The following is a 19,298-nucleotide window of genomic DNA, read 5'->3' on the forward strand; positions in this document are numbered from 1 at the left end:
GGCATGCACTGGTCATCCAGGTCCTTTATGGAAATAGACAAAATTCAACTCCAAACTCTAGCCACAAGGTCCCACCTCATTGAATCCTTTCAAAGTGAAAAGGCAAATGGAATAAATGTGATTACCATCCAGACCATGGACTTAAAGTTCAGTGTGAGACAACGGGCTATGCCATTGGCTATTTTAGCCATGGCAGCCATCTCGTCTAATCCAGTAGGCGAACCCTGATAGCATAAGGATGAGACTGAGCCCCTGGCAATCTCTGAGACAAGTGCAGAGTGCTTGGCTGCCTTGGTTTCCCAGTGGCTGAGCAGATAAATCAAGGCGGACGGACTTCAGTGACTTCATCAAGGGTGCCGTTGTGAGTTTGCGCTGCTTAGCAATGCCCAGCGAGCGCTGTCTGGGACATACATTAACCTACTGCTTAAGGACATTGAGTCAGGGACGGGGGGACGCAGTCTGTCTGCCTCTGACAGGAGCTGATCATCCAGCTTGAGGCTTTAGCTCCCTGCAGACAGGGGCCACGCAGTCCCCCTCGCACCCCTCTATCCATCCCTCCTTCCCTCCATTCCTCCATCCCTCCCTCCATCCACCATGTTAATTGCAAGTGTGAACTCCCACTTTCTTGTCATTGCCTGTCAAATTAGGTGAGGCTTGGCAAGGCTCAGGAACATCGCACAGCATAGTGACGCAGGGCTCACACACACACACACACACACACACACACACACACACACACACACAAGAATGAGGGGAAAAAAGGAAACTGAAGTGTTACATAAGCCTTAAGTCAACGAGGAGACAAAATCATACATTACATAATCCGCAGACTGCAGACTCTAAAAATAAAGCTTGGGCGGATGACAGAGGCCTCAACAGGGCGGGGCACGGGATTCAAATCAGACTCGATCTGCATGATCAATCAGCGAGGAGCTTTACAGCCAAAGCCTGGGAGATACAGAGATGCACTCTGTATAATTTACAGTAGTTACATGCAAACACGAGTTCCCCAAGATACAGGAATTAATTTAGAATAAAGCTAGCCTTCTGTGATGAAGATTGGTGTCAGGGTTAATCCCAGCATGTGAGGTCATGTTTAAAAATGAAAGAGTGTTGGGTGATAAAAATAAAAATGTTCCACAAGGTTTAGGAGTGTGTTTTTGACCATTTTTCCAGAAGCGTATTTACGAGGTCAGACACTAATGTTGGATGAAGGCTGGCTCACAGTCTCCGCAGTAATTCATCTCAAAGATGATCGGGTTAGTCTTCATGAACCTTGCTTTGTGCACTGGTGCACAGTCATATTGGAACTACTGAAGAATTAGTAACTGTTACAGATGGATTATAGCAGTAAAGCTTATGTAATAACATACATGTATCAACTTCAGTTTTGCCTCTTGCATTGTGTTTGGTGATGTAATGCTTTGATATGGCTGATCAGCCTTGGAAACCCATTCCATGAAGCTCTCTACGTATTGTTCTTGAGCACACTATGAGCCTCAGAATCCGCTGACCCCACTCTGTCAGTTTACGTGGACTACCACTTTGTGGCTGAGTTGCTGTCGTTCCCAATCATTTCCACTTTGTTATAATATTACTGACAGTTGACTTTGAAATCTAGTGTTTAGCTGCCACAAGATTTTACAACTGGAGAATTCCACACATTATATATATATATATATATATATATATATATATATATATATATATATATATTTTTTTTTTTTTTTTTCTCTCTCTCTCTCCTCGGGTGCTTAAAAGTTTGGCAAATAACTGTATTTTTAATATTCTTATGTTTTTTGATATTTATCTGGTGGGAAATGAAGCTTAAAACTTTGAAACACATTTATTCATCTAATGCGAAGGCTTCCAGATTCAGCCTGGGTTTACTGAGCATAAATACATCACTCACTCACATCTGTGGACAGTTACACACAGCCAGACCACTTCAACATGTGTTTACAGACTGTGGGAGGAAACCAGAGCACACACACACACTTTACTTCACTTAACGGAAACCTATTAAAAACATGATATGAGAACTAAATAAAAATAATCATTTGAAGATGACAACATTGACAAAATATCTTTCAACATATTAACACTAATTAAAAATGTGAAAACAGAAAATGTAGACAGGAAAAATACTCTGGCTGTTACCGGTTTTCAGGTCGACAAGAGCAACCAGCTGCAATAAAGAAGAGGAGTCCACTCCCAAAAACATTCATTATTCAGTTGTCTAGGCATCGCTGGTGTTAATTGTAGGCCAGTTATTCACAGAGTTGCAGGTCTTGGAGTCGACTCAGTCTCGGTTTCAAAGCTCCTTCTGCAGTGCACCATAGCGTTAAATAAATACAAAATATATTTGAAGGAAAAGTGGCAATATTTATTCTATGTTACACATTTTAAGTTGATTATGAAAGTTAGTAATAATTAATATCTCAAAAAATATAAATTAAATCTAGACTAAAATGTTATTCAATTTTTGTCAATTAAAATTACAAGTGAAATTAGGCTAAAATTAAAACTAGCTGCCAAAATGAAAACTGGAGGAAACCAGCACAGACACAGGGAGAACACACCAAACTCCTCACAGTGAACGTAAGGATGGAACCCAGGAACCTGGGACCCTAGAGGTCAATAAATCAATAAGATCAAGACATATTTGGTGTCAGAAGTTTTTATACCTAATGCTATGCAATAAGGCCACCACAAACACCCAGCCCCCTTTTCACCTCCCTCACCTCTCTCTCTCTCTCTCACTTTAATATTCTCTCGCTCCTCATTTTTGTGGGCTGTGTTAGCACAAGTAGCACAAATCCTTGAGGTTTTAATCTGCTAGCTCAGCCAATCAGGATTCAGTCCTTCCCATTTACAGTGGAACGGAAGTGGGAAAGAGCATGCAGCGAGCATGTGACACACAAACACACACACACACCACCCTGATAGCCATCTCCAGTGCTGTGGATGTACAGCACACACTCTGGCTCCTCATTACTGCGCATGTTTTCATCTCTGTGACAGATGCAGCCGGTCTCCACATCACTTTTGGACAGCGAGAGCGAGAAGGGCGCATCATATGGATATAAATATGAGGAATAAATGTTTTGCCATGCTTATGCGCCTCATTACCGCATCGTTATATAAAATCCGCCTCCAAAAATTTGTCTTCGGGGGTTTGACACCACCGCATCGGGACAGAGCGTACATGTGTGTGTGTGTGTGACACAGTGGTCTCAGTTGGCAGCAGCCATAGTCCTCTCTCCATGATCACAACGGGGCGGAGATGACAAGTGTGGGTGTGTGTAGATGTGTTTGTGAGTGTGTGCTGATACAACCACTCCCACGCCATCTGCACAGCCTCGGAACAAGAGCACACACGCCACAACACATCGGCCATAACATTATAACCACCTCCTTGGGTCTACATACACGCTCCATTGCAATAACTTCACTGACCTTAAAGGTGCGCTTCTGTAGTTCCACAACTGCAGACTGTATGTCTGTTTCTCTGCATACTTTGTTAGCTCCCTTCCACCTGTCCTTTAACACTCAGGATGCCTACAGGACCCCCACAGCGGGTGTTTTTTTGTTTGGTGGTGCATGCTGCAGTGCCACTGACGTGGTAAGTGTGTGAGCACTGATATGAGTGGATCAGACACAGCAGTGCTGCTTGAGGTTTTAATCACTGGGTCTACTCTATATAACTTTTGGAAGTAATGCATCTCTGATGGTTGTTGGTCAGTGCTTGTTTGTGTGTGTGTGTGTGTGTGTGTGTGAGAGAGAGAGATTTAGTTTCCCAGTGTGCCCAGGTGAGGTGGAAGGATTTGTTCAGAGCTAGATCCTGTGGAAGGACACATCCGCTGCGATCGGAAATTGTCTTCTATCAGGATGCAGCATCGGGACATTTAAGATACAGATATTACAGTGCTGCTTTAAATAGAGACATGCATACACAAGGCCGCGCAGCCGGCTGCTTGTAGTTAATGCATCCAGGCGCTGGATGCGGACCTAGCGCGGAACAAAAGCGGCCGCTCCCTCAGGAAATGTGATTGTTCCCATTGTAGGAGCACAATATTGCGCAAATTAGCATGCAGCCGAGCCTTTGTCGACGCGTGAGGGATGAGCACAAAGAGCTGATCATCTCCTCTTCCTCGACCTTATCCTCCTTCTCTTGCTTTCTCATTAACTCTTCCTCTCTCTCTCTCTCTCTCTCTCTCTCTCCTTCTCTGCCTCTCACTCTCCATCCTTTTTCTCCCACTCCATCTCTCTCTCCCTCTTTTTCTCTCTGCCCCTCATTTACTGTTTTTCTCTCACACGCTCTTCTCTGTTTCTTTCTTGCTCTTCCTCTCTGCCTCTCTCAGTATATTCCTCTCCCTCTTTCACACACTCTCCCTCTTTCTCACGCTTCCTCAGTGTCTCTCTCTGCCCCCTTTCTCTTCATTCTCCCATGCTCTCTCTCACTCTTTCCATCTCTGTCCTTCGGTCACTCTTCCTCTCTCTCTCTCTCTTTCTCTCTCATTCATTTTTTGAGGGGAAGATTATCAATCATTTGTAAGAATCACTCAAAAGGCAGACTATAAATCTTATTAAACCCACAAATGCTCTATTGTCTGGTGAGTGTGTGTGTTTGGACTTAAGCCAGAGTGTGAACAGGTGAAGCAGCCCGCAGTCAATACCTGCCCCCCAATTCCAAATAACCCGCCCCTCCCCTCCCCACTTCGCTTTTCTAAATCAGTCCACAAAAAATACCTGTGTAGAGGCACATCATTTCGATTCCATTTCCGCCGTCTGGCTCCCTGCCTCGCTCTCATCCTCGGTGTTAGTCGGTCTGGCCAAAATAAATAAATAAAAACATACATCCACACAAAATAAATAAATAAATAAACAAACAAACAAATAAATAAAGATGAAACCAGGTCAATGGCAAACAGAGGCTGTTTACTGAATGTCGCCGGCGCTTCGTGGCCAGACGCTAGCGTTTATTGGCCCATCCCATTTCGGATCCGCGCCGGGGCTCCAGCTCCACATTCATTTTCCCTGAAGGTTTACGGAAAGGAAGGAAAAATCATAATGGAAAGGGGAAATATTCCATACAGTGCCTCTACTAAAAGCTCCAATGTTGTCTGCAGACATGAGCAACATCTTACGTTATCTAAACAAGGCCCACCGTCCAGGCTGCTCTGCTTGTGTGTAAATATTAGTCATTGGTGGAATAAGGCCATTCACTGTAGAGAACTGTGTACCAGCCCCTACCTCTACACAACCCCAGTTATGGTCTCAAACACATTAAGAAGGCGAGCAGTTCTACAAATCAACTCTCGACAAGGCCTCAACTGTTCACCGAAAACTATTCCAGGTGACGACCTCATGAAGCGGACTGAGAGAACATTGAGAGTGTGCAAACGTCGTCAAAGCAAAAGATGGCTACTTTGAAGAGTCTAAAGTATAAAACATGCTCTGATTCGTTTAGGCCGTCACGGTGGCTCAGCAGGTAGTGACCTGGAGGTTGTGGGTTTGAGTCCCACTCCAGGTTACTGTCTACAAGGTGTGTTCTCCCCGTGTCCACGTGGGTTTCCTCCAACGGTCCAAAAACACACGTTGGTAGGTGGATTGGTGACTCAAAAGTGTCCGTACATGAGAGTGTGTGAGTGAATGCGTGAGTGTGTGTGTCACCCTATGAAGGACTGGCACCCCCTCCAGGGTGTGTTCCTGCCTTGCGCCCAGTGATTCCGGGTAGGCTCCAGACCCACCACAACCCTGATAAATGAATGAATGAATGGTTCATTTAACTTTTTTTTCTTTACTACATAATTCCATATTTGTTCCTTCATAGTTTTAATGTCTACCACATTCATTTACAATGTAGAAAATAATCAAAAAACAAAGAGAAACCATTAAACGAAAATATGTCCAAACTTTTGACTGGTGTGCTATGGCTGTATCTAAATATGGCTATAACTCTCCATTGTCTCATTTGTCACACTATTTACATGTTAGTTTTATGGCAAAATAAAGTCTCAGTGCTAATTTTATGTAAATGCTATCAATAATTTAAGGTGTATATCTGTGTTTTTAACAGAAAAGTGCTGTAAACAAAACAGTAATTGAATGTAAGATTTACTATTGGATTTTTACAGTGTATTTCCTGTTTACATAATGAGCCAGGGGTTGAGTCGGTAAGTAAATGTATAAACAAATGAACAAACAAACAGCCAATAGGTGCAGGGAAAAGGCAAGGCTTCCTCTTAGAGCAGCATAATCTGTCTGGCAGCGAAAGTGATCCGGGGTCATGTTCAGATTAAGTCAGAGGCCCTGAGACAGTAGCGTTCTGTGTGTGTGTTTGTGTGTGTGTGTGTGTGTGTGTGTGTCCAGCGGTGGTCTATAAATAACCCTGCCTCTCTATGACCCTGGGAATGTGCCGAGGTGAGTGGTGCAGATCATAAGGTAGATCACTCCACCCTCTTTCATGCCGTCCCTCCACCCTCCAGCCGCCGCCCAGCTGATTGAAGCTGCTCCATCTTTTTTCTATACTTTTTTTTCTTTCACATCAGCTTTCTGTCTTTCAAATGATATTACAAGCCAAGCCTGAATGATTTTTTCATAGGCTTTGCTGACAAATATATATTTTCCTATCTGAGGATCTTAAACCGCTCATCAAAACCATAAACAAACATAAGACGGAGTCAACAAACAGCGAGATAAACCCTTACACGGCTTTGGTTATTGTTTTTATTTCGCTGTCCTAGGCACTAGTGTCAATGACATAATTAATTACATAGTTATACATAATTAATTACAGTGCAATAACTGTACACGCAACAAGAAGGGGATGATAACAACATAGAACCTCTTCTCCTTACACAAATAATATTCATGGCCCAGATTCAACAAGGCTGACCCCAGCAAAATGCCCACTTCCCCCAAGAGACCCTCTTTTTTTTTCCTCTTCTTTGAAAAAAGCAAATTTATCCACGCCCCAAAGCATCACTGCCTGCATTCAGGTGTAGGCCTCTGTAGTCAAGGAGACGTGGTCCATAGAGATGCACACCATTTCTTTCAGGGATCCAGGTCCATCTTAATTAAAGGCTTGGAATTCATTAGTGGGACAAATTAAATGAAGGAGGTTTTAAGTGGAGATGGCTTGATCGCACTCCTCTTTGATTCCACACTTGTAAACCAGATGTGACAGCAGTGGTCCTATAGGTTTATGGAGGTCACACTATAAGAAGTGATGCCAAAAATCAATATATTTCAAGACCAAACCCATTCCCGCAGTGGAATTCAACGACTAGTGAATTCAGCTGTTTTACGGTCAATATATTGTGGACACAGTGGCTAAGCAAAAATGGTGATGTTGCGGCTGATTCAGTGCCATTTCTTTTGTGTTTGCCACTAGATATTTTTACATAGTCATTAATGTTCATATAATGAAAGCACAATATTGGTGGAGTCTTCTGCTCCTTGCCTCTTTGATAAAGAAACACTGCAAGTGTTTTTACAGCTTACCACTCTCATTTCAAGTCACGATCAGAGCCTTCTTTCATGATCTGTGATGTTCTCTGTGATGACAGCATCATGGTTGAAAGTGTAGAGTGTGTACCTGCCTTTTTGACTCCTACTTGCTCTCCATTCACAGCAGGTCTTCCATCAGACACGGGAACAAAGCCGCTGACTGTTTTTTCTTCCATTTGCACCCATTTACGTCTACAGTGGTGGAGCAGAACTATAAATAGTGTCAAAGGAATCGTCAACAGTGGCTGATCTCTGACCTGACCACGCACCAACAGTGTGAAAAATCACAGTGTTCTGTGTTTTGCGTCCTTGTTTACCTACGCAAGCTATTGTTTGGCTTTGTTATTTACCCTGTCAAAGAGGCTTCTTTTGTTTCCCTGCAATCCCTCCATCCTGCTCCTCTCCAGAAGTGGAGGTTGTCTCTCCATTCGCTTGCTTGTGTTTTTCTGCGAGAATGTAATAACCTCTGCTCTGGCCCACCATCCTCCACTCGTGATGTGATTGCTGATTTTTATTTTTTTATTATTTTTCCTAGTCCTGCTGCTTATCGAATATTTTCATATGCACTTGAACAAACACGGACGAATCCTCATTTCGCAGCAGACTGGGACGAGTCGCCTCATGCGGTCCTGCAATTACCCAAAATTTATGGCTTTTTTCTCAGTGGTCTTGGGTTTGGCAAAGTCTGACAAAAATCTGATTAGCTTGATTGCTTTCCCTTGCTGTCATTTTAGTCTAGATTTTAGTTACCAGTCAAAAGCTGAAGACCCGAGCTGGATACAAACATGATAACAACCGAGAAGGAAAATCTTGCCAAGTTTATCTTCTTTACATCTTCTGTAAACAATTCCTCAAGAAAAGAATTGAGAGCAGAATCAATGGGTGCAAGGCAGGAACACACCATCTCAGGGCATCACACACAGCAGTGGAAAATGTTTTTAGACTGTGGGAGGGAACCTGAGCATCTGGAGGGAACCCATACAGACACAAGGATGTTTCATCAGTGATTGTCACTGTGACTAGATTCTGTGCCAAACATGAACAGATTCAGGATAGAGTGATGGTTAATCCACTGTTTACAGCAGGTTCAGATCATACTGATATATGACACACTTGTGTAAATGTTGCAGAGTTTCACAGAGCTTGTGAACAGGGGAAAAAATAGCCAACCCACCTCATGTCACGCTGAACACAAGCACCCACAAATGAAGGACATTCTTATATATGCTGCAAAAGACTCTGTCCTGCTCTACTGTGTGATAACACTATTTGAGGCTCTGAGCTCTTTCTGGAGCTTCCTTAGCTCAACATGCCCACAGACAACACTATAGTTCATCCTGACGAACCTCCTCTTCTTTGGTTCCAGCTGAGAACTAATTTTCTGGTTACCGGACTGGTTCCACATTGGGAGGACACGCCAAACTCTTCATAGAAAATTACCTGATGTGAGGATCAAACCCATTACCCAGAATCCCTGGAGGTTTACCTGTACGTGTCCACAGAGACTGCCCTTAAAAACTCATTTAAGAGATTGTGAACACTTTTTTGATTCATGGTGTAGCAAGAGTTCACTATTAGGGACTTTATTTTTTTGTGTATGTGGGAAAAGCACTTTGGCTTCCCACTTTGTTTTCCTCTGAGCAATGTCATATCATTTCTTTTCACTGTGACTGTAAAGCCCTTATTACAGACAGCCATAATAGTGGCCAGCTTTGGGCTGATGGGGAAAACAAACATTTTCAAACACGGCTTTGCTTTTAGTGGCTGACCTCTGCGCCGTCACCTCGCTGTATACCGGGTGGCGAGACGGCATGGCCGAGGCGACAGCGCTTAAAGAGACGAGCAGATGGCTGTAATAGGCGTCTGAGCCTGAGGGTCGGTGCCAGATCGACTTCCCGAGGCAAACTTTGACTCGCCTGCCTTTGCCTCCGGGAGCCGTCACTTCAAAGAAACACATCCACTACGTCATCTGCCAAACAGTACAGTAATTACTCACTCTCTCGCTCTGTGATTCATCACAACATGCATCATGCATGGGGCACACGGTGAACCCGGGACACTAGGTGGTGTTTTAAACTGAAGGTTGCTGCAGTTTTAATCAGTTAAGTGTATGACGTAAATAGTGAAATCATATTTGTTTGATATCCTCTACAGAGAACTGCACTATTCACACTAATCTTCAATGCTCAAGACCCTTACATGACCTCCACAAAACAGGAATTATTTGGGTGGTGGATCAGCGCTGCAGTGACATTGACGTGGTGGTGATATGTTAGTATCTATTGTGCTGGTGCAAGTGGATCAGACAAGGCACTGCTACTGGAGATTGAAACCCCACTGTGTCACCAACCAAACGTATCCATATCCATGATATAAGTTTCTAAGTCCCCAAATAAGACAATGTGTGGGTAAACAATGTGTTCAGCCATAGCGACTGTTGCTAGGTCAGACAATCTTTATAGAAAGCACACTGAAAAAAGCACTTAAATGTGTTTCGAAATGTATCTTATTTTCCCCACAGATTCACACAATCTAAACATGTGTTAGTAGGTGGGTTGGATATGTTTAATTGTGCACAGGTGTGAGTGACTGGGTGAGTGTATGAAATTATCCACAGATGTAAGGCTGTGAGTGTATTCTATGTAGTTTGATAGCTTGGTGCCTTGCCCTCATTGCTTCCTAACCTCACCAAAATCTGGATCAAAAATGTGACTGAAATGAATGAATAAATGAGACAAAAACAAAACACCCCCACCACATTAAAGGAGCAATATGTACTACTGACACCAAGCCTTTAAAATTGCTAATACAGTTTCAAAACAGTGGAGAGAGCTGTCTGCCTCCTCCCCCTCCTCCCTAGAAGTGAAACTGGAACATGTTGCCAGTTTGAGAAAAACTAAATGAACAAGCAAGAGGCAAGTTTGAGAACTTGGGCCGTAAACGCTAAGAAGAATGTGCTATAATCATCAGATTTACACAGAAGTGTGTTCATCATTTCACTAAAAGATCTACCTACGCAAAAATTGTGAATACTCGGCCAAAATTTCCCTGCATTTACTAGTCTTTTCTGTCCAAATCCAGCTGAAATATTATTTCGACTCAAGGCTGGTGTTACTTATCGACTTTCCTTTCCACCATAAACGTCATTTAGGAGGCAGATCTTCTTATCCACAATTTTCGTAGTCAAACATCTCGTTTCACCTTACATGTGCTGACTTACAAGTCCTAATGTCATTACTCACCAGGTTCTTGAATTCTCCGTTCCACTTCAAAAGCCAAAGCTAGCGCTAGGTTTATAAAGAAAACATTTTTAAACACTTATTTCCCATTTTATCCATTTTTAAACACACAACCAAGTGCACATTGTGTCACTAAAACATCTACCTACTATAGAAACGCTTATATTTGCTGTGTACTACAAAGCTTGATTTATGTTCCACTTTAAATAGGTGAATATGTGAGGCTTTTCAAATACAATTTTTAGTCCTTCTTTTGTTTAAACACACACCATAGAGCAACACAAATTAATCTGCTTCAGTTTCTTTAAAACAAACAATGGTATTTACATTTTTCAATCAGGTTTTTATTCACCTTCGTATAAAACACAAAACAGTCCTAACACTTTTCAAATGTTGCTATGCCTCACTCTTTGTATAAAAATAAAACATATGGCTTTTACTTCTTTTAATCTATACATAGGCATATGTACTTCTATATTTTTTTCATAAATGATATGCTGTTACCAGTTCAGGAGAAATATAGTCAGCTCTGGCTCTGGCTTTGTAGCGTTGCTACTTGTAAACTGCCTCCAATTTTCAAACATAAGGCCAGTATTTCCTCTCATTTTTCTCCGTCTCTTGTAAAGGAGATTTTTAGGAGGGCAGTGGGGCTTTTTGGGTCCGGTAAAATATAACATTAACTCTGTTCACTTGGTCATTTCATGGCTACGAGACACTGTTTGTGGACCTGTCCACACGGTGAACTGTAAAATGATTGGATGGAGGGAAGGATCACAGGCAGGACCTCAGAGGGCAGGATCATAAGAGTTCTGCACCGGACTGGCCACTTCTCAAAGAGAATATACTGCTTTCGCAAAACGCTGTCAGCGGCAGTAGTGTCTCAGCTTTGACTGTTTCCTTAATCTATGATCACACACCCTGGATATTTTATGACTAAGTACAGTAAATATCGCACAGATTGCTCCTTTAAACTAGCAAATGCTGAACACTGATTATACTTGGCATTACCTGGTATGTGCGTTGGCATGGAGTGACGCCATTGAAATGGAGATTAGGAAATAACTGAGTAAATGACCACACACACAAATCCTACACATGCCACTTTTTATAAAGCCTTCTCTCTGCCTTAAAGTTTCCTGTGACAAATATTTCTAACCTCACTGTCACTCTGTCACCTCTGTCTCTTCCGTTATTAATACAAATTTTACCTTAAGTATAATGGGGCAGCTCACCCAGGGGTGGATTGAAACAGGGCAAGCCACCAACAGGACACTAGAGAAATAGGCCTCAAGTGCAGAGACAGACAAACAACCCCTCTGGAAGTTAGGAACACCAAGACAAAATGAAACACGAGAGGAAAACTTAAGATGTCAGGGGAAAACTGATCAGCTCAGAATTGAGCAAAAGAAAACAAAGGCAAGAGAGCTTCCCAAAACAAAAGGGAGGAACCAGATGAGACAAAAGAAATTAAAGATAGAACACAACTAATTTCTAATTATTTACTTATACTAAAAAAATGGTAAAGAAAAGATAATATTGAATCCCAGGAGAAACCAGAGAGAAAGCGCTGGTGGAGAAACAGAAGATAGAGAGACCCAGGAGAAAACTCAAGAGCCTTTACCAAATTACCAGCCAGACTGGCACAGCACTCTGAAAAGAGAAACCCAAGACTGAGCACTGAGGTGTGCGTTGGCTTCCCTTAAATAGGAGTAGCCCAGGTGGAACCAATTGCCCCAAATTAAGAGTCTCTCTGTCTCCCTCTAGTGACTGGGGGTGGCTTAGCAGGCAGCCTCACCCCAGCCAGACCTCTTACAATAAGACTCTTTTGTACTGTTTGTGTCTGTGGATTTCCGCACTTTCAGATGTAAATATACTACAAATTCATAACTACAAAAAATTTACACTGTGTTTTCTGTGCTTATTATATGTTCACTTAGGGACTCCTCATCAACCATCCACTGGGGCACTGTTACACAGTTTTATTTTCTTTCTTTTTTTTTTTTTTAATATTATATTACTGTTATCAATAGAATTCCAAAAACACAAAACACTGCTTTTCTAACTTTTTCCAAGCTTGGCAGTTAGGTTCTCTTAGGGGTTCAGAGTTAGGGCTAAGACTAGGTTTAAGTTCACAGTTGGGTTTAGGAAAAGCTTTAAAGCTGCTTTTTCATGTGGTGTTTCCACATATCCACATACCATTCGTAGACTATTTACAAATCCTGGCAATGACCTTTTGTAAGATATGTGCCTTTGCACATTGAAAAATAAATTTCTGCCAATATAGTGTGAAAAAAATATAGTCTTAAACATCCCCAAAACATGACCCTAACCCTAAACCTAAATAAAAGCCTAACACTATTCTCCAAAATCCTCCTCCCTAAGCTTCCCAGGTTTTATCTTCCCTGTCTTAAGCTTGGTTTTGGGTAAAATGCAAACATGAAAATCCAAACTTATGCGGTCAATAAACTGAGTGATGTGAAAACTACTTACATAACAGGATTGTACTCCTCTGCAGCTCAAAATATATGGCAAGGTTACTTAAATGCTCAAAGTAGGGTCTAGTTTCAGCAAATCAAAAGCATTAGAAGCAATTAAAAGTCTTTGGCTTGTCCCAGTAGAGAGTGTAGAAGCCCAGTGGACAGTGGCAGTTCTTTGCTTGGGCTTTACATGACAAAGCTTTCTGTGCATGTTTAGAAACAAGAAGTTCACCGCTGAGGACAGAGACCCTCCCGGGGGGCGCTGGGGGAAAAGAAAGTGCATGTAATTTCACACTTGAAGGAAAAGTTGCAGCAGGTAGAGCTACCAAAGCAAAATTAATCAAATGAGACTGGACCCATCTCTGGTTACTTAAAGTATGCACTGGCTGAGTAAATATTACCCCTTGCCCTTGAAACGTTTACCCTCTGCGTTGCCTTTATTCATAACTCTGTCGTGTGAGTAGCTTGAGGAATTAGAATTCAACATATCCCCAGGTTTGTCTGGGCTGGCTGTTGGAGTTGTGTGTGTGTGTGTGTATGTTCCCAGAGGATAGTGGGTTATTAGAGCCATGCTACTCATAGTCACAGAGTCAAGTATCAGCCATTTCAGCACATCAAATTATTTTGTTCACTATTTGTCCCAATACAGAAGAAGAAGCTAATGCCATATTCCCTATGTCCATTCATTGGCCATTTTATGTGCTGTGTTTATCATAATCTTACACCTATACCCAATCCCTATGTGCATATATGCTTTGTCTTGGCAACCGTTGCTAGGTTAGACAAGCTGTGACTTAATACCTTGAATACCTTTTAGACACAAAACAGTTACCTGTTTCATTGTAAATCACTGTAAAATTCCTGATTGCTGATTATTTGTTTTGATTTTTAAAATCTTACCAGAATTTTAAACTAGCCATCCATTCCACCTTAAATAGTGCAGTTATTTGTTCCACCTTAAATGGCACTCTAATTGTATTTCAGTGTGTTCTTCCCCACATTAAACTGTAAAAAAAGTAGTTTTTTTGCCTTTGACAGAGCATGGTAACTTTCTGCCACCAGCATTAGCATTAAGGTCCACCTTAAATGTATTAATGTTACGTTCTAAAGCATTCTCCTTTGTGCTCTAGAGGCTATTTGAAATAGCTGAAATATCTCTTTCAAATATCTCTTAATATTGATTGCTCAGCAAATATTTTCAGAAAAAAAACAATATTGAGGGTTTAAAATGTATAATTACTTGATCACAGACAATGAATACGATTTTCTTACTTTACATAAGGCATACCAGCAAATAAATAAATAAAAACAAGCCTGCAGAATTCATTATTCATTTAGATCTATTTGTTTAAAATATATTTAAATTAGTACTGCTAATTTCAATTATGTTCAGTATAAAATGTGAAAATGTTCTCCCCGTGTCCGTGTGGGTTTCCTCCGGGTGCTCCGGTTTCCTCCCACAGTCGTCCAAAAAAACATGTTGGTAGGTGTTTTGATGACTCAAAAGTGTCCATAAGTGTGAGTGTGTGACTGAATGTGTGAGTGTGTGTCACCCTGGAAAGGACTGGCGCCCCCTCCTGGGTGTGTTTCTAGCTTGCACTCAGTGATTCCAGGTAGACTTCAGACCAACCGCAATGCTGAACTGGATTGTGCTTACAGACAATGAATGAATAATAACTGTGATCATTTTGGCCACTGTAATTGTGATATTACATTTTCATACTGTTTAATATCTACACAGTACTTTGATAATTTTACTGAGCCAAGAAAGAAACCTCAGCCTCAGCCTAATACAGGGGTTTTAACCCTCAAGCCCACACTTGTTGTGGCACAGAAAAAGCATACAATTAAATAGGATGCTATAGAACACCTGTAATAAGCCTAAGATCACCAAGATTGATTGGAAGTGTTGGGTTGTGGGGCAGTGATAGACACAATTTATACCTTCGGGATGTGACAGAGTGGGTTTTGTGATTCATAACTCAACATTCAGCCTGACTTCACCAATGCTCTGTGGGAGGAATGGCATCCAACTGACCACAGGAGAACTCACATAAGGCATTTATCAACAAATGAGCTACAGTTGAAATGTACACCCCTAAGGGCTACAAGCGAGGAGCTTCTAATAAAGTGGGAATTGGATTAAAGTGAGAACGATGTCATCTGTTTCATCAATGTGAAGATTTCCTCAGCTTGCAAACGGAGCATTAACACTCCCATTAAAATCCTGTCACTGTTGCCATTTCCTTCCATTCTCTCTCTCTCTCTCTCTCTCTCTCTCTCTCTCTCTCTCTCTCTCTCTCATTTGGAAGGCAAGCCGCTGTCTTCCCCCTTGCGGATATTAGCCTAGAAAGGTGCTCGTCAGGAAAGAAAGCGATGAATTGAGCGAGGAGTGCGTTGAATACCCCTCTCCTCCATCGTACCTCGTCGCATTTCATTAGCTCCTGTGAGCCGTGGACTGTTAGCCACCAATGAAACCTGGTGCAGGCATCAGTCATGATTAGAGCAGTGGGCCGAGGCGCTCGCCTGACTCGAGGCTACTTAAAGAGAGAGTCTGGAGGGAGGATAAAGTTTACAAAAGTGCAGAGAAATCGATCCCATGCCAGAGCAAAAATCTAATTTAGAAAAACTACAAACAACACTGAGGCTTCAGGATGGTTGCGACTGGGAAGGTTTTGAGGTTACTTTCTGGCTTACAACTTACATTTAACATAAGCCTCCTTTCGGGTGCAACTCAATTTGCTGCAACAGAGCACTTGGGTCTTTACCTTGGGTCACTGCGTGTGAAGAGTTTGGGGTGTTTTCCCTATGTCTGTGTGTGTTTCCTATGACACTGCATGACCTTGAAGTATTTGGAGAAGTATTTGGAGAGCTAATGTTTTCACTGAAATACAACACCCCTACCCCAACTTTTGTGTTCATTCCGAAGCTCCACATCTTTTAAGATGGAAGGGTATGTTTGAGTAAGAAACTGTAGCTTGTTCGCTGAATGTTTAAAGGTTCTTTATTTGTTTGTTTGTTTGTTTTTGTTTTTCTACTGTTTGAATTACTTAAACTCATTCGTAAGTTAAGTGGTTGTGATTTGTAGCACTCTCGGTATACAATAACTTCCATGCAAGTTATCTACACTCTCCCAAATTTTGAATTGTAGCTTGGTGAATCTTTTATGGTGGAACGTAATATTTGAGTACATTTTATTCACTTTTTGATTTAAAAAAGTTACAAAAAACCAATTTGTAACTTAAGCTGTTTAGTTTTGTAGCACTTTCAGTCTGTGTTTTATTTCATCCTAAATTTGAAGAAAGTTCCATCTTAGTAATGTAACAGTAACAGCAAATATAAGTCAATAATACACAATTATAGAGCAGAAATAGAGCAACATCCTCATCTCTTTTCTTGCTTTTAAACATTTGCAACATCTCCAGATACTGTTTCTCAGCCATGGTTGAAAACAAAGAGAACAGCTTTAGTTTGTTTCCCATTAACAGAGCCAGGGCTAAGTATAAACACTGGACTTTTTTTCCACCTCCCAATCAGACAGGAGAGCTTCCAAATGATGACTAAACATCACCTATTTTTTTTTTTTTTTTTAAATGGCACTGGCTTCAAATGTAGTAACAGCCTGAAAAAAAATCTGATCACATACATTTGTAGTTGACTCGTTGCCCAAATATTACTCTAACCTGCGCCTTATTACTTGCTTCAACACGTCCAACCAGATTAGCAGAGGCAATCTGATGCCACCCTCCATCAGCTCTTTAAAAATAGCCTGTTAATAGCGCTGAACGGATCAATGAGGTAATTGAAAGCTTGAGTACTAAGTTTGCCTGTGGCCATGGTGACTCTTATAGAGCTGTTGTCTAGATCCACTCGTATGGCCATGTGATATATTCTGGCCTGTGTGACATCCAGGGGAATAGATTAGAGAGACATTTTACCGAGGTCTTTCCTTTTGTTCTCGACAGGTCACAGATGGCGGCACCATTAAGCAGAAGATTTTCACATATGACGCTATGTTTAATACCAATTACTCCCACATGGAGGACTACCGCAGACGAGAAGACCTGGTGTATCAGTCGACAGTTCGGTAAGATCTCTTATTCACTGCTTTCACTATTCTACACTACCGTATACAAGGTACAATGAATTATATATATATATATATATATATATATATATATATATATATATATATATATATATATAGAGAGAGAGAGAGAGAGAGAGAGAGAGAGAGAAAGAGAGAGTTCAGTCTCATTCCATTGTGTGTGTGGCTGTGTGGTAGTGTGTTTATATAACCCTGGAAGTGATGTTTCCCAGGTAACCTTGGCTTACCAATGGCAGTGCTTCAGGCCCACAAGGCACTGCAAAAAACACACTCAAAGCCCCTCAGTAAGAGAGAAAGGGAGACAGGGAATGAGAGTGGGAGAGAGAGAGAGAGAGAGAGAGAGAGAGAGAGAGAGAGAGAGAGAGAGAGAGAGAGAGAGAGAGAAGGGTAGAAAGAGACAGCATGAGAAAGTAACAAAGAAACAGATAGAAAGAAAGAAAGAAAGAAAGATACATTAGAGAAACTGAGACAAAAAGGGAGAGAGAGAGAGAGAGAGAGAGAGAGAGAGAGAGAGAGAGAGAGAGAGAGAATTCAAAGTCTCTCTCTTGCCATGCAGTGCAGAGGTGTTCCTGTATAGCACTGGAATACACTCCTTTACTGCTGCAAGACTGGCGCACACACACACACACAAACACACACACATACACATACACAAAACAGCACACATAGGCACACACACAAACACATGAACAAACACTCCTCCTCGGCAGGAGGTAAATTGACAGCCGCACCACAAGCAGCAGCAGGAGAGCACCTGCATTGACCTCTCCATCTCACACAATGCTCAGCGCCGCGGAGTCAAGCAGCGAGGCAGTCTGACGCTCCACACACACACACACACACACACACACACACACACACACACTACAAAGTCTCCTCTTCCTCTGGCTGGTGTTAGGAAAGTGCGAGGGCAGGATATTTCATGCGCATTTCCACTCATTCTCACTCCACTGCCACAAACACTGCACAAGCCCAAGGCCCTATACATGATCAGCCCCTGTCTCACATCACATTCACCACATCACTGGTGTTCCATCCTTGGACCAATTCTGGTAGATACCCAACACCAACCAACCCCCACCCCCCAAAGCACACACACACACACACACAAATAAAGAAATAAACCATTATGACATCATAATTGGCCCTGATTCTCAGCTGCTCTTAATGTGTGTTGCTCTGGTAGGGTTTCATATACAACATACACTTGCACTTATTTTACCTTCTGCTCCATGGATGCCTCAAATACACACACACACACACATCACATGTTGTAACCACAGCCTGTATACTTCATGACTGACAACCTAGTGGTCCCTTTAGGGTGCTGTGTAAAGACAGGATATACGTGAACACCGGCAGCTCTCTGTGAACTGGGGAGACCTCCTGAAGGATGGGCTGGATGCCTTCGGCCAAAAGTAGCAGGCCTCTAATATCTCGCCAAAAGTGCCTCCATCTCCAAGGACCAGGCAGGAACACGAGGTGACGATGATGAACGGCGGAGCGTGTGTGTCTGTGTGTTTGTGTCTGTGTGTGTGTGTGTGTGTGTGGGGATGGTGGTACCTTACAGAGATGCGCTTTTGTTTTTGATTGACAACTCGAGCTGTGAACCTTCTCCTTTTGGGCACCGGCGGCTCCCAAACAAAGAGCCGAACTGTCATATCGACTGAGAGAGACGGGCGACAGAGGAAGACATCGCATTGCTAACATCCTGACTCTTATTAAAGATTCAAACCTCAACAAATTAATTTTGCAAACACCTTCAACAATGAATCCCAGATCCCACCGGAGAGTCTTGAGGGTTTTCAGAGAGGCGGACTCGGTCAAGAAACGGAATTTCAATTTGCGCTGGAATGCTGTCATGTTTAACACTCAGGTTTTTATTATTTATTTATTTATTTTTTTTTTCTTGAGGAAATGAGCTGTCACGCAGAATAAGAAATGGATTGTTAAAAAACA

General features: G+C 42.0%; 1 protein-coding gene across 2 annotated transcripts in view; it reads left to right on the top strand.

The window, feature by feature from the left end:
- igsf21a (immunoglobin superfamily, member 21a) overlaps window positions 1-19,298 on the top strand; it is a 336,305-nt gene that overhangs the window by 189,290 nt on the left and 127,717 nt on the right. For both annotated transcript variants that reach the window (XM_066671813.1, XM_066671814.1), the window contains exon 3: window positions 17,197-17,318. In XM_066671813.1, coding sequence (XP_066527910.1) covers window positions 17,197-17,318 — 122 coding nt within the window. The remainder of the gene's footprint in view (window positions 1-17,196; window positions 17,319-19,298) is intronic.

Source organism: Hoplias malabaricus, chromosome 5 (genome assembly GCF_029633855.1).
Source record: "Hoplias malabaricus isolate fHopMal1 chromosome 5, fHopMal1.hap1, whole genome shotgun sequence".
NCBI lineage: Eukaryota > Metazoa > Chordata > Actinopteri > Characiformes > Erythrinidae > Hoplias > Hoplias malabaricus.